At 42.9% G+C, this 13,996-nt stretch overlaps 1 protein-coding gene across 9 annotated transcripts in view; it reads left to right on the plus strand.

Moving 5' to 3' along the window:
• Positions 1 to 13,339, plus strand: part of lima1a (LIM domain and actin binding 1a) — a 143,837-nt gene extending 130,498 nt beyond the window's left edge. For all 9 annotated transcript variants that reach the window (XM_070869618.1, XM_070869623.1, XM_070869616.1 and 6 more), the window contains 5 exons: positions 1,587 to 1,700; positions 4,521 to 4,590; positions 4,930 to 5,033; positions 7,602 to 7,735; positions 10,050 to 13,339. In XM_070869618.1, the coding sequence (XP_070725719.1) occupies positions 1,587 to 1,700; positions 4,521 to 4,590; positions 4,930 to 5,033; positions 7,602 to 7,735; positions 10,050 to 11,091 (1,464 nt within the window). In that variant the 3' untranslated portion in view covers positions 11,092 to 13,339. The remainder of the gene's footprint in view (positions 1 to 1,586; positions 1,701 to 4,520; positions 4,591 to 4,929; positions 5,034 to 7,601; positions 7,736 to 10,049) is intronic.
• The last annotated feature ends 657 nt before the right edge of the window (positions 13,340 to 13,996 follow it).

Consider the following 13,996-nt stretch of genomic DNA (forward strand, 5'->3'; position numbering starts at 1 on the left):
TGTGTCTCTATGTGCACCTGCAGCCGTCCACTTCCTCAGCCAAGTGGTCATTCTGTGTTGCACATGTAGTCTGACCCTAGGGGGAGGTATCGTGGCCAAGTCCAATTCTGCTCTCTGCTGATAACTACACGCTGGACTCGCTTCTGAGTCAGAAGGTTGTGGGTTCAAGTCCCACTCCATAGACTGGAGTGCAAAAATCTAGGCTGACACTCCAGTGCAGTGCTAAGGGAGTGCCGCACTCAGAGGTGCCGTCTTTTGGATGAGACGTTAAACCGAGGTCCTGTCTGCTCTCTCGGGTGGATGTAAAAGATCCCATGACACTTTCGAAGAGGAGCAGGGGAGTTATCCCCGGTAAACTGACCAATATTTATGGATGCGTCTATTTATACGAACTGAAAAGCAGCCGTTTCTCTGATAGGCTGTGTGAAAATGGAGAGCCAACTGCAGATTGGTCCCCTTGGAGGATAAGCCACATCCTGAAGTTCCTCTGGAATGTGTAACTGGAACCACTCAGCCCACGTTCTGACTGACCTTTTTCCAATTTGTAATTCAATCTATTTTGACTTCAGAAGCCACAGATGGATCTCCCCAAAAGCCACCATGTTCCAGCCGAAGACTCTTACCCTTACCCCCCCCCCCCGGTCCCCGCCGGCCATAGATAGGGCGTTCTCTCCCTTCCGCCCCCCCCCCCCCCGGCCCTTCTGAGGCAGCTCTTTTTTTTTTCTCTCTCTCTCTCTCGCTCTCGCTCTGTGTCTCGTTCACTCTGTGTCTTGCTCAGCGTGCTCCCCCACCCCCTCCTCACGGAGCACTTTACGGTGCAATGTGGTGGTGGGGGTGGAGAGGAGGATGCATGTGCAGAAAAGAGTTAGTGTAAATTGCGCTGTGGAGGTGGGCTGAGTCGGTGATTATTTGTCCTAACTCTCATACTCCGAATATTTATCCCTCAGTCAACGTAACTGGGTTTTAAATAAAAGATGACCAAGGCATTCTGAAAACATTGCTAGTTTGAATCTAAATATTTACATGGTAGAATACATGAGAACATTGTATTTGTTATTCATAGCAACCTATTTTACATATGGAGGATGAATAGCAACAAAATGCCCATTTTCTTTATCATCCTTTTATAAATATTCAATTTCCCCTCCCCCACCCCTCTTCAAATTAAAAACGATATTGATGAATCAAAATAGCACCGAAAAGGCACTAGGAAGTCAGACCGAAGGTTGCAATTTAATCTCTGGAGCAAATAGCCTTTGTCAAACCGTTTGCTTGTTCCTGCTCTGAGCTTGGTGTTGGGTTGCAGCTTTGTGACTGACTGCAGGTGTCCATTCTGTTTGCAGTTTCATCTCTTGTATGTCCCTTTTTAATACATCATGTTGACAACATACTCTGTATATTGTTGGGATTTCACCTGTATTTTGAACCCTGAGTAATTAGGTTTGCAGCTTTTGTTTCAGTTCCAATTTCTGTTGTTTAAAATGGCCAGTAATTCAAATGCCATGCAAATAATGCAGCCACTGTTTAAACGGAGGCTATTCTGACATTTGTCTTAATGCTTATCGTGCTTGCTTTATCTGTTGTAGTTTGACGTAGACACCAGTGACCTTGAAATATATGCAAGCAATAGGAATGAACAGAAAGAGAATGTGCCACCAGTACCTTTTACCAGCACCTCCCCCCATGCAGAACTGCAGAAGGTATGTGAGCAGACTTTAGTTGGAATGCTTGTGTTAATTATAGTAGGGGTGACCTAAACATGCACTGGAGGCCTGTTGACTTCCTAATGCCAAGAATCCGCCAGTTTGGCTTTGGTTTCCAGTCCGGAGTGTGGCTAGAGTTTGACACTTTCCTTCAACCTTTGTGAACAGTACATGCCCCCTTATCTTTTTAAAACACCCCTGTTCTGATTCCAAGCACTAACATTGTGATTGACGCTTGCCAGCATGAGCGAGGGAAGATCAAACCTGCATCCCAGTACTGCCGTGGCACTGCATCTTGGTGCTTTCATGTGCAGACCTGGCACACAATCTTAATTGAGTTAATACATTTGGAAGTGTTATGGTCGTGGATTGCTTCCCCTTTTTGGAAAAAAAATGCATGTCTTTCATTGCTGCTTTTATAATTGTAAATAAGCGCCTTCTCCTTCAACTGATCGGTTCTCACTTTCTAACAATGGCCCGGAATTTGCAGTCAGCGGTGAAGCAACGGTGATCGCCACTGACCTGTAAGGAAGCTGCCCACAGCGATAGCCTGATCTCTGAACTTTAGCTTTCCCAACCTTAATTTAATTGTAGAGCTGTCTATAGGGGATCTCTGCCATCCAGCAGCAGTTATATCATCAAGCTGTCGAAGCAGCCAATCCGAGCTCACACAACCAGGAAATAAACAGCTTTTATGAATTTTTTTTAAATGTTAAAAGAGCAAAATAAAGATTGAAACACACTGGGTTAAGGTAAAAGCTGAAATATCAAACAAACTTTAAAAACATTTAAAAAAATTATTAATAATGGCGGAGCAGGAAATGACTGACCGCAACTTCAGGATTTCTGCGTTTATCTGCGCATGTGCTAAATCCTGAGTTATGGTCAGTTTCAGAGGGGTAATGACTGCAAATGCTGACAGTTTTGCCATCATGACCACCGCAAAATCCGGGCCCATATTTTTGAGTTGGGATATTGACTGTTGCAAGTGTCTTGGCTCAGTTGGCAGTATCTTTTTTCTCGTCATTATCACATTGCTGTTTGTGAGAGCTTGCTGTGCGACATCTTTGCAAGTGTCATGTGGGGAGAGGAGAAAGAGCTCTAGATAATGTGACTTTCCCATCAATAACCAAGTATAATTTGTCCATGTCTTTCTGTGCTCAAATGAGTTAAGTTTGTGACTTGTCTATTCATGAGGTTGTTTCCTACTCTCTCTCGATGCCATCAATATGCCAAAAAAAACTCCCACCAATTGCTGTAATTTGGCTGGACTCCGAGACCCAGAGCCCAAACACATGGGATCACCTCCCCACATTTATTTTAAAAACCGCCTGCTCCAGTTCCGTGGCACGTTTGTGAGTCTGCAACATAGGTCTTTAAGCAGGGGTTTCTGGACTGTTGGGGTTTTGCGAAGGGATCGCCGGGGGCCTTCAAGGTAACTTTTCTCTAATAACATCACCATTTTCTTTTTTGGGTCGGCAGTATTGTCTTTTGGAAGTTAGGACAGGGGTCCCCGGAGATGTCAGTAGTTACAGGGAGTGCCATAAGAACACGAGGGAGCCATTCAGCCCCTCGAACCTGTTCCGCCATTCAATCCGATCATGGCCGATCTGTATTGCCATTCCATCTTGTCCAGAAAAGTTTGGCAACAAATTGGTCTACCCTCCTATTAACTTACTGCAGGTCAGCTGGTTTACATTATGGAGGGCAGCCAATGGAGGAAGAACTGAGATCTATAGCTGGCTGCACTCTAGTGTAGAAATGTCTATCAAGCAGTTACCGCCCAATACACCTTGGTACAAATTCAACAGCTGTCGAGTCCCAGTGCACCATTATGTTTATGTTTTTCAGGTAAACTCCAAAAGAGTTTCTTGCCAAAGTGGCATCAGCTTTGCACCAGGATCCCTCCACAATAAATGGTTTGATCACGTCGTGGTAGTTAAGACGTTAAATGGTTCCTTCCCTGGTGTGCTAATTGTATGCAGCTGAGAATTGATATCTGCAGTCAATCATCATTGAATGCAACCAGATAATCTTTGTTTTGTTCAGAAGAGTTAGCAAGAATTGAGTCATTGCATGATTCAGCCTCTGCTTGCTATTGTACACAACTGTATTTCAAAGAACCCAGTTTAACCGAACCACATCCAGACCTTCCAATCCCCCAGGAACTTCAAAAATGCAGTTTGGGATCAGTTGGCTTTATGTCGAGAATGTGTCTTGTCAGATGATCTTTTGTGAAATTGCTATTCCAAACATCTATTCCAGAGTGGAGAATTGTAGTTTGAATCTCCCTGTATCAAGTAAAGAATCAAAGTAACCTGGCAGCTTCTGATCTCTCGCCAATGGCCCCGGATCTCTGCAACGCCAGACCTATCGGCTTCATTCATAACTCATTTCAGTTTAAAAATGGAACCTGTTTTAATGTATATCACTTTGGGGAAAATAACCATTTTTTAAAAAATAGTTTCAAGTCTGGTCAATCTTTTAGAATGTGACTCTCTTTAATATTTTCTGAATGTTCACATCTGGCAGTGATTGGGTGGTGATTAACTTGGATGAAAGGGTGGTGGAGGAGGAACGGCTGGATCACTGATGTCCATTGATCCAGCAAGGTGTCGGTGTGGCTTTTTAAAATTCCCCCTATCTTGTCATCAGTTGAGGCTAGATGTTGGAGTGCCAGAGCTCAAACCACACCAGGCCAGCCAAACACTTTCAACGGTTGCACAAAAAAATCTTTCTAATGCTGTTTCATTATCAATAGTTCCATCACGGTGTTGGGGAGCTTCATGACAATTTTTCTTGTTTTATTTTCCCCAGAGATCTGTGATCGAGAGCACTCCAAACTCTTGGAAAAGTTCTACTTCTGAAAGAGCAGTAGATGGCCAAGGTGAGCCGATATATTCGATGTTCTTTATGAACACCACGTGTAAATCCTCCCCACGCCTTCCCAGCCAGCCACTTGGAGGTGGGTGAGAGGGCCCATGTGACTCTCTGGAAAAATGCCTGACATCTTGTGTGTAGATGTGCAGGTGTAAATCCACCTCCTGCCAGTAGGTGGCACAGTATAGGTTTCAATGTCATGTTTGCACTTAAAATAGAAAATCAAACTAGCATTGATCCTCTTAATATCTGCACTAATAACTTTTTTTAAAAAAACTGATCTAAAATAACAGCCTGTAGATTGTTTGGACTTAATTCATGCTTTTTAATCTTTTAAAATGAACAGTAAATGTGGAAAATGAAGAAGGGACACCAAAGCTTTCAGCTCCGGGTATAAAGCAACAAATATCACCCATGGAAATACAAAGTACTCCAGCCAAACCTGTAAAGGTAGGTGTCTCTCTCAGCTGCTCAGTCATTGACCTTGTTTGGTCATTCATGTACGTGATACTCAACTTTTACGGAGCTGGGCTTTGGTGCAAAAAAGGTGCATTTTTCCTTTTTTTTGATCATGTGTCCGGTTATCCCCCCCTCGAAGGTGCTGATCCACACTGGACACTGGCAGTACTCCCACCCCTCTGCCCAAGTGGCCATTCTACACGTGTGAGCCCAGATGAATGAGTGGCTACCATGGGTGGTGGTGGGTGAGGGGGGAGAAAAGAGAACCATCCCAACTGAGCTCAATCCTGTCTTCAGCTGACACGGATGTGCTCTCTTTCAAAGACGTGTTGCTAGATTTGAGCAAGAATGGGATCCCTGGCTTTGATTACCCCTTTTTCTTTCCTTTTTCTTATCTTCCCCTTTTCCCTACCCCCACCTCTCCGAAGTCCAGGGGTGCTGAAACCATTTATCGCACCTGGGATCAGCTATAGACATGCGATCAAACCTGGGATCTCTCTGGTCTGTGTCGTCGCTTTTATGCTGTCCCTGTTTTTGGATTACATGAAACTGCTGTCTGAGAGAGCACCCCCACCCAGCGCTTACACTGATAAATCTCTTATCTCGGTATCAGACCTGCAGACAGTGTTTTGAGTGTCTGTCACCAGGATAAGGGAGCTGTATAAAGCAGTGTAAACGGCCTGACTCCTGCGCACTGCTCTCTCCCAATCCAGACGGACAGCCCAAGCATGAAAGCAGCTTGTATCTGCATTGCCAGCCACCTGCTGTGTGGAGCCTTTCTCGGGCATTGGGTGCTATGGTTACAAGATATGCTGAGCTCACTATTGCATCTGTCGCTCCAGCTGATCTGCAAGCAAGTAGAATTAGCTGTCCTAGAGAAGGTCCAAACAGATAGTGAGTATCCTTTAGAGGATTGAGTAACTTCATTTACACAAAGTAGGTTATTTCCTTAAAGGAGAATATCAGTACCAGAATTCCCAGAGCTCTCCCAATGCTTTGTATTTAAACAGTCAGTATATTTTCAGCTTTGTTAAAATCCAGTACTTGAAATGTACAGAATAATTTTTTGGAGAAATTGAAACTGAAAATTTGGCTTTCAATAATCGAAACGTTGTTTAATTGATGGGACGATAGACTGCTTCAATACTGAACCAATGCGATTAAACACGGTAGTATAACCTTTGTGACATCCTGTTGCTGTTTAGTATATTGCTGCTTAATGCTATTTCTTTGCCTATTTTTCAGCTGCTACTTCCTGTTCCTGAAGTATCCCTTTTCTCTCTCTGCATTCCTCTCTCTCCGATATGAGGTTCTGTTCGCTCTTTTTAAAATAAAATAAAATAATTCCACGTCTCCTTACACTTGTTCACTTTGTTTAACAAAAAAAAACTTGATCTAAACTGATGTTGTCTGAACAAGATGCTCTCTTAATACTGCTCAGATTATTTTGTATTTGAACTAAAACCCTGTTTTTTGTTTGAACTCAGTGGGTCTGTGTTACTATTGGGATGGGAGAGGAGGATTGTACTGTCTTGGTTTGTACAGGGTTTGCATTTCTAGCATGAAGTTGGAAGTGCAAGGGGTGCGGAACAATTGTGGGCATACTGGTCAATGGCATGCGGGCGATCCAGTGCCAGGCATCTGCCAATGCTGCGCTGTAAGGGGGTCTTGCGAGAGTAGCAACACCTTTCCGTTTTCTACTGACTGTGCCCATTTTTTCCCCTTTTTAAAAAATTTTCTATTCTCCTTTTTCCCCCCACCCCACCTTCCAAATAACCAGTTGAGATCTAATTCTAATGTTAGATATTTTTGAAGTCAACAGATATAAAACATTCTTGTATTTGATCTAAAATGAGCCTTTTTGGTTGGAACTCTACATTAGTATCCTAGAAATTTACAGCACGGAAGGCGGCCATTTCGGCCCATCGTGTCTGTGCCGGCCGACCAAGACCTATCCAGCCTAATCCCACTTTCCAGCTCTCTGTCCATAGCCCTGTAGGTTACGGCACTTCAAGTGCATGTCCAAGTACTTTTTAAACATGGTGAGGGTTTCTGCCTCTACCACCCTTTCAGGCAGTGAGTTCCAGACTCCCACCACCCTCTGGGTGAAAAAAGTTCTCCTCCACTCCCCTCTAAACCTCCTTTAAATCTATGCCCCAAACTTTGGGGCATCACTTACTTATCCCAGTTATTTACTTACTACCAAAGTCCTTTTTTGTTCCTCCTCTTTCCACTCCCTGTTCTATTAATCTGTGCTTGAACAATAATTGCTGATATCGAGGAAACTGTTTGGAGGAAACACTAAAAACTAAAGTCTGAGCTGAATTCACAAACTGCTGAAGTGACTCAATTTGCTGAAGTACCTGCCTCAAGTCGCTGACTTTCTCCAGGCCACTTTCCTCTCCGTGATTGTTTTGAATAAAAATCTATTTGAATATGTGAAGGGCTGTGGTTTAATCCTAATGCTGAAATGTTTTGTCACATTTGAAGAATGTGCCTTGCCAGCAGTACAGCTTTCACGATGACGAATTAACCTATTTCCTTTTTTTTGACTCCCAGAAATTTCAGCTTCCAGCCAGAGAGCTGTGTGTCGCTTGCCAAAAGACTGTCTATCCAATGGAGCGTCTTGTTGCAAACCAACAGGTTTTTCACAATGTCTGCTTCCGCTGCAGCCATTGCAACACGAAACTGAGGTGAGGATTCTGATTCCAGGCGACTTCGGTTTTTGTCATATTCCTGGCTCCAAAATGTTTCAACTTGCTAACTGTTTAGCTTAATGTTTGGTATCGGGTATTGAAAAAGGTTTCTTTAGAGCTCTTTTTTTTTTCCTCCAGCCTCCCCTCTCTTCCCCAGTGGTTCAGTTGGTGAAAACCATGTAAATGACTTATACAGAGAAAGAGGTCCTGGTCTGTACTCTATCCTCAGCAGGCATTAATACATTACAACTGACCTCCAGGGTCCCTGCTCCTGGTTACCCAATAACCTCTGCTAGGAAGTGTGCCCATACACAAGAACATAAGAAGCAGGAGTAGGCCCCTTGAGCCTGCTCCGCCATTCAATAAGATGATGGCTGATCTTCTACCTCAACTCCGCTTCCTTGCACTGTCCCCATATCCCTTGATATCCAAAAATCTATCAATCTCTGTCTTGAATATATTCAAAGACTGAGCCTCCAGCCCTCTGGGTTAGAGAATTCCAAAGATTCACCACCCTCTGAGTGAAGAAATTCCTCCTCCTCTCAGTCCTAAATGGCTGACCTTGTTCTGAGAGTGACCTCCGGTTCTACATAACATAAGAAATAGGAGCAGGAGTTGGCCATACGGCCCCTCGAGCCTGCTCCGCCATTTAATACGATCATGGCTGATCTGATCATGGACTCGGACTCTGGTCCACTTCCCTGCCCGCTCCCCATAACCCCTTATCGGTTAAGAAACTGTCTATCTCGGTCTTAAATTTATTCAACGTCCCAGCTTCAGCTCTGAGGCAGCAAATTCCACAGATTTACAACCCTCCCGAGATTCCTCCTCACCTTAGTTTTAAATGGGCGGCCCCTTATTCTAAGATTATGCCCCCTAGTTCTAGTCTCCCCCATCAGTGGAAACATCCTCTCTGCATCCACCTTGTCAAGCCCCCTCAATTTTATACATTTCGATAAGATCACCTCTCATAATTCCAATGAGTAGAGGCCCAATCTCAACCTTTCCTCATAAGTCAACCCCCTCATCTCTGGAATCAACCGAGTGAACCTTCTCTGAACTGCCTCCAATGCAAGTATATCCTTTCGTAAATATGGAAACCAAAACTGAACGCAGTATTCCAGGTGTGGCCTCACCAATATCCTGTATAACTGTAGCAAGACTTCCCTGCTTTTATACTCCCAGCCAGGGAAAACATCCTCCCTGCATCGACCCTGTCAAGCCCTCTTAGAATTTTGTATGTTTCAATGAGATCATCCCTCATTCTTCTAAACTCTAGAGAATATAGTCCACTCAATCGCTCCTCGTCGGCTATAAATTTCAGTAAGACATCTTTATTTTTATTCTCAAATCCTCTTGTAATAAAAGCCAACATACCATTTGCTTTCTTAATGCATCCAGTGAGGGCAGGATTGGTCTCTGCTGTGATGCGTTTTCTCCCCCCCCACCCCCGAAAATTGAATAGTCGTCTGCTGATCATTGTCCAGACTCTGGCACGAAGGTACCATAAATATAGAACTGGCGTTGTCTCCTTGAGAGAACATTGGTGCAAAAAAAGGGAAGGGAAACTTCCAAATGGAAAAAACAAGCTGTGCATAGAGTTTCTGCAGTGTTGAGTTCTTTAAGTTATTGGAGATTGGCTTCTGTGGCCACTTTTTACATTTATAGAAGAAGTGTCCCTTAAATGGGACTAAACTAAAATGCTGGCTATTGTTGATTAATCCATGTCTTTCTAAATGAAGATTTATCCTGTCCCTCAGAATTTTTTCCAAAATTTTTCTACCATTGAGGTTAGGCTGACTGGCCTGTAATTATTCAAGTCTATTCTTTTCTCCCTTTTTAAACAAAGGTACCACATTTGGGGAGGGTGAAGAGAATGAACGGGTAATCTTATCCCAGTGATCCATTGACTGACTAATTTGAAACTGCTTGAGCTTGACTCACTGGTGAACCCCATTGAAGTTAGTCGCAATGCTCCCATTGTGTAATTTTCTGTATGTATTCAAAAGCAAGTGTAAGAGTATGCACATTATGCCAAAGGATTGTTCTGGACTTGCCCACTCGAATGCTGGTGCATAATCTCTGGGTCTTTGTTCTCCATTGTTGGGTATCTTTTGGTAGACATCTGTCATTACTGTTGTCATCTTGTGATGACCTCCAATGGACAGTATGACTTGCTTACAATATATGAAGAACAAGTGCACTTACAGGGTGATGCACTGTACGGGCCTATGCATTGTAAATTGTTGCATTAGACTGGTGCAAGCCTTGGGCTTCAGAAGTCTTAACATTTGTAATTTCTTTTGCTCAGCATTGGAAATTTTGCTTCTCTACATGGGAACGTATACTGCAGGCCACATTTCAGCCAGCTCTTCAAATCCAAAGGTAATTACGACGAGGGATTTGGCCACAAGCCGCACAAGGAGCTGTGGATGGCCAGAAACGAGAGTGACACTGTGGAGAACAAGGGTGAAGCTGCCACAGATAAATCGGAGGCCAAAACCGAGAACTCTGGCGTAGACGAGCTTTCCATACCCAAGGTAGGTGTTTTGGCTGCGAGCATGGAGGCCTTGGTTACCAGTTCTTCGCCAGAAAAGATGGAGAAACCCGTGGAAACAAAAAAGTTAAAAATAGCTTGGCCACCACCTACTGAAGCAGGTAGTAAAGGAGCCAGTTCTACTGATGAGAGCCTCAGAGTTAACAAACCAAGATGGCCACCAGAGGATGACTCCCAACAGATGACCAAGAGAAACTCCGAATTCATTGGTACATCAAGACTGAGGAGAAGTGCTTCTCTGAAAGAACGATGTAGGCCATTTACTGTTGCCATGCCTCTGAGACCTGTGGCCGTAAAGGAGCCGGGAAGAAATCAACAGCCTGCCAAAAATGCAGTACAGGATGTGGTCATCAGTAAAGAGAAGGAAGCCAAAAGAGAGACAGATGAACTGAAGAATGAAAGGAAGCAAAGTCTAAAAAATGAGGATGAGCAACTGGTGACTACTGAGCTCCAGGATGAAAAAGAAGATTCAGTGGCTGAAGAGGTTGTAGAAGTCAAAAGGAACCATGGACAGCTGCCTCCAGATAAGGATGTAGAGGAGCTTCACTTCAAAAACGCGGAGGCCAAAGAAACCGACTTTCTGGAGTACGAGGAGCAGGAATCCAAACAAACGCCAGTCGAGTTGCAAACTTCAGGGGACACTCTTACCTCAAATGAGCAAATTCCAGAGAACGAGAAAAAACTGGAGGATGTTGGTTTTTGGGATGGGGACGAAAACGAGGAAGTGGAAGAAACTGAGGAATTGTCAGTTGAAGAACAAATCAAGAGAAATCGATATTATGAAGATGAGGATTAGATTACTGTGGATATGGGTGATTTACATATTTTAATTGGTGACTGGCCTTGTGGTTCGTAGATGTCAGCATCAGCTCAGAACTTCCTGTTGTAAAGTGGTTTATTCTAAGTGCCTATATTGATGTGAACTTTATTTTGAAAAGAAAAACTTGGTAAGTTGATTATATTTGGAGTGAGAAGAGAGATGATTGCTACTTTGGTGTAGTTTTTAAGAAATTAATTACATTTTTAATGTACACTATGCACATGTAGAGTGCCTAAAATAGTGCTTGTGTATACTTCGAATCTTGCTCTCGCTCCACTGGTCATACCAGGTAACCTCCAAAAGGTACACTGGAAAGATACTAGTAGTGCCAAGCAATTAAAAAGAATGGGTATGGAATCAAGATTTGAACAAACTGGATGTAGTGAAATACTAATGTGAGGGCATGGGTTCTTATCTGATGTTACTCTTGAGCATCATCCACTAACTGGGCAGGGGGAGATTGATTTTCAAAACACTGTAGATAACTTTCTGACTCAGCTGAAAGTTACAAGTAAACTCTGTTGCACGTTGTATTCAGATCGCTCCTTTAATGCTGCCTGCACATAGTCTCCCAATGTTTGTCATAGAAAGGATGAATTGAGCTTATCAAGAACCAGAAAGCATGCCAGCACACCTTGCCTACCAATAGCAGAGGAGCAAAAAAGGATGTCTTGAGTTGAAGGCAGCTAGGCATATTCTACCTCGTTGCCTCCATATGAATCCTGAAATGAAAGGGTATTGGAGGCTGTATTGTAATTTGGTTCTCTGTGTACTTTGAAAATGGAGCCCATTCATTGACGTCCTACTGGATTGAGTGCATTCAGCTGGCATGCAAGGGTGTGGTCCCTCCACTGCAATAGCTGAGCGACAGAATGATCCTGACTTCAAACACTCTCCGTAATCGAGCCGCTTTAACAGACTTTCCAATTTTGTACTTTCCAAAGATGGTTCCAAAAATCAAAGGGAAAACTTGATGAGTCCACCCGACCTAGCTGCTCTGTAACAGTGTCGTTTTAAACATTCCACATTTCTTTTTAGAATTGTGTAACTGATTCCAGTGAGATGAAAATGGAAGCATTAGAATAACACCACTTTAATAGCAATGTTGTGGGCTGTAAAACCTGACTTTAGTCTTCAAACATTGTAAATTCTTAAATTTGGCTTTGTTCCCCACCCTCCAATCCTGTTTTAGAATCTCTTGTACCTAATGCTATATGATTTTATACATAAAATTGTTTTTACATACTGACAGCACATATATGTGGGGACATGATGCTGCTGAAAATATTAAATGATGTGATCTTACTATAACTATTTTAGATAGGAAGTGAAGAATTGGGGAATAAATTTGTGCTATGGTTTCTGGAGCAATACAATTTTAATCTTCTGACATTCCAATACTCAAACATTGCACAATATTGCTTTCTTCGTAATGTTGAATATACCACTACAGCCTGCTGGCACTCAATTGGTTCAAGGTGATTTACGCTGCACTGGTAAAGTCAATCTTTTTATTACATTATACTTGATGTTTAAATTATGTTTCTTGCTTTACTGCAGGTAAATAGTTACTATGGACCTGTCATAGCTTTAATGTTCAACCCCATGACTACCATTTAATTGGAATCAAGAATACACTAATGCAAAGCTTGTCTGGGTCTTTCCCCCCCCCCCCCCCCCTTCATGGTAAGGATGGTTGGTGCTGGGGAATTGGAATACTTTCCCACTTTTGAGTCCATGTTGAGACAACCAGATGCTGAGTAAATCTCCAACCATGTGTGTTAACTCCAATCTCTAAATAGCACATTCGTTTTTCCATATTGACACCAGCCAGCTATCAATAGGCTGTCTGCCAGTTCAGTGTTAAATTGGAGCCTGTTTTGTGTTGTGGCTCCATGTCTTGGCCCAGTACCTGAGCCGACTCAAAACTCATTCTCTAAGACTCCTGCAACCAGCAGATGAGCTAAGATTTTCATCCCATTAATCCAGGCTGGAATGCAACTCAAGTCCCAGCGATGTATGGATAGTATATTAGTCTCCTACCCCCTTCATGTTCTCATCCATTGAGTCTTGTACAAAGAAATGAGCAGCTTCAAAAAATTTAAAGTAACCGAATGTAGAGAAGTGAATGATGTAAAAGGAATGACTTGACCAATGCTGGTGACTTTTTTTTTCAAAACTATTTTAGGGTTGTGTATTGTCTGTGTCGTGATTTCTTTTTGTTTAGCATGTAATGAATAATAAACTCTTTAGTATAAAGATTATTGCACAAATGTCTTTATTTTCCACTTATCCAGTGATGACACTGAGCTCCAGTCTGAGAGCTTGAGCATGGTACATTGCAAACTTTCCAACACACTTATCCTGCCAATTTGCTTTGACCTCAGGATCAACAGAACACACAACAGACCAGCATACTTACCTCACCAGAATCCAGTTTAATGTTCAAGTTGAATAGATGCTCATCCCATTTTTTGATTTGTGTACAAGCTTTGAAATGACTGTAAACTCGAAAGATAATCATTCAGCAGCTTTGGAAAACCTTCCACCTTACAATTTTTTGGACCTGTACAAATTCTTTTTAAGGGAGGGATGCTTTATGGATAGTTGGTTCGATACTGTACTATGTGGTTGGGTGCAGGTCTGTGCCCACCATTCACTGCAGGGGACATGAGGAAGGTGTCAAACAGGGCTACAGAGAGCAGAGCAGTGGGGCTAATTGGATCGCTCTTTCAAAGAGCTGGCACAGGCACGATAGAACGATGCCATTCAGTCCAACATTGATTTTACAGGTGGTGACGTTTGCTGGCATATGGTTTCTGGTAGCCTTGAGATACCTTGCTCCGATGGACATGCCACATGAAACTAAATGATCTGGGGC

Source organism: Pristiophorus japonicus, chromosome X (assembly GCF_044704955.1).
Source record: "Pristiophorus japonicus isolate sPriJap1 chromosome X, sPriJap1.hap1, whole genome shotgun sequence".
NCBI lineage: Eukaryota > Metazoa > Chordata > Chondrichthyes > Pristiophoridae > Pristiophorus > Pristiophorus japonicus.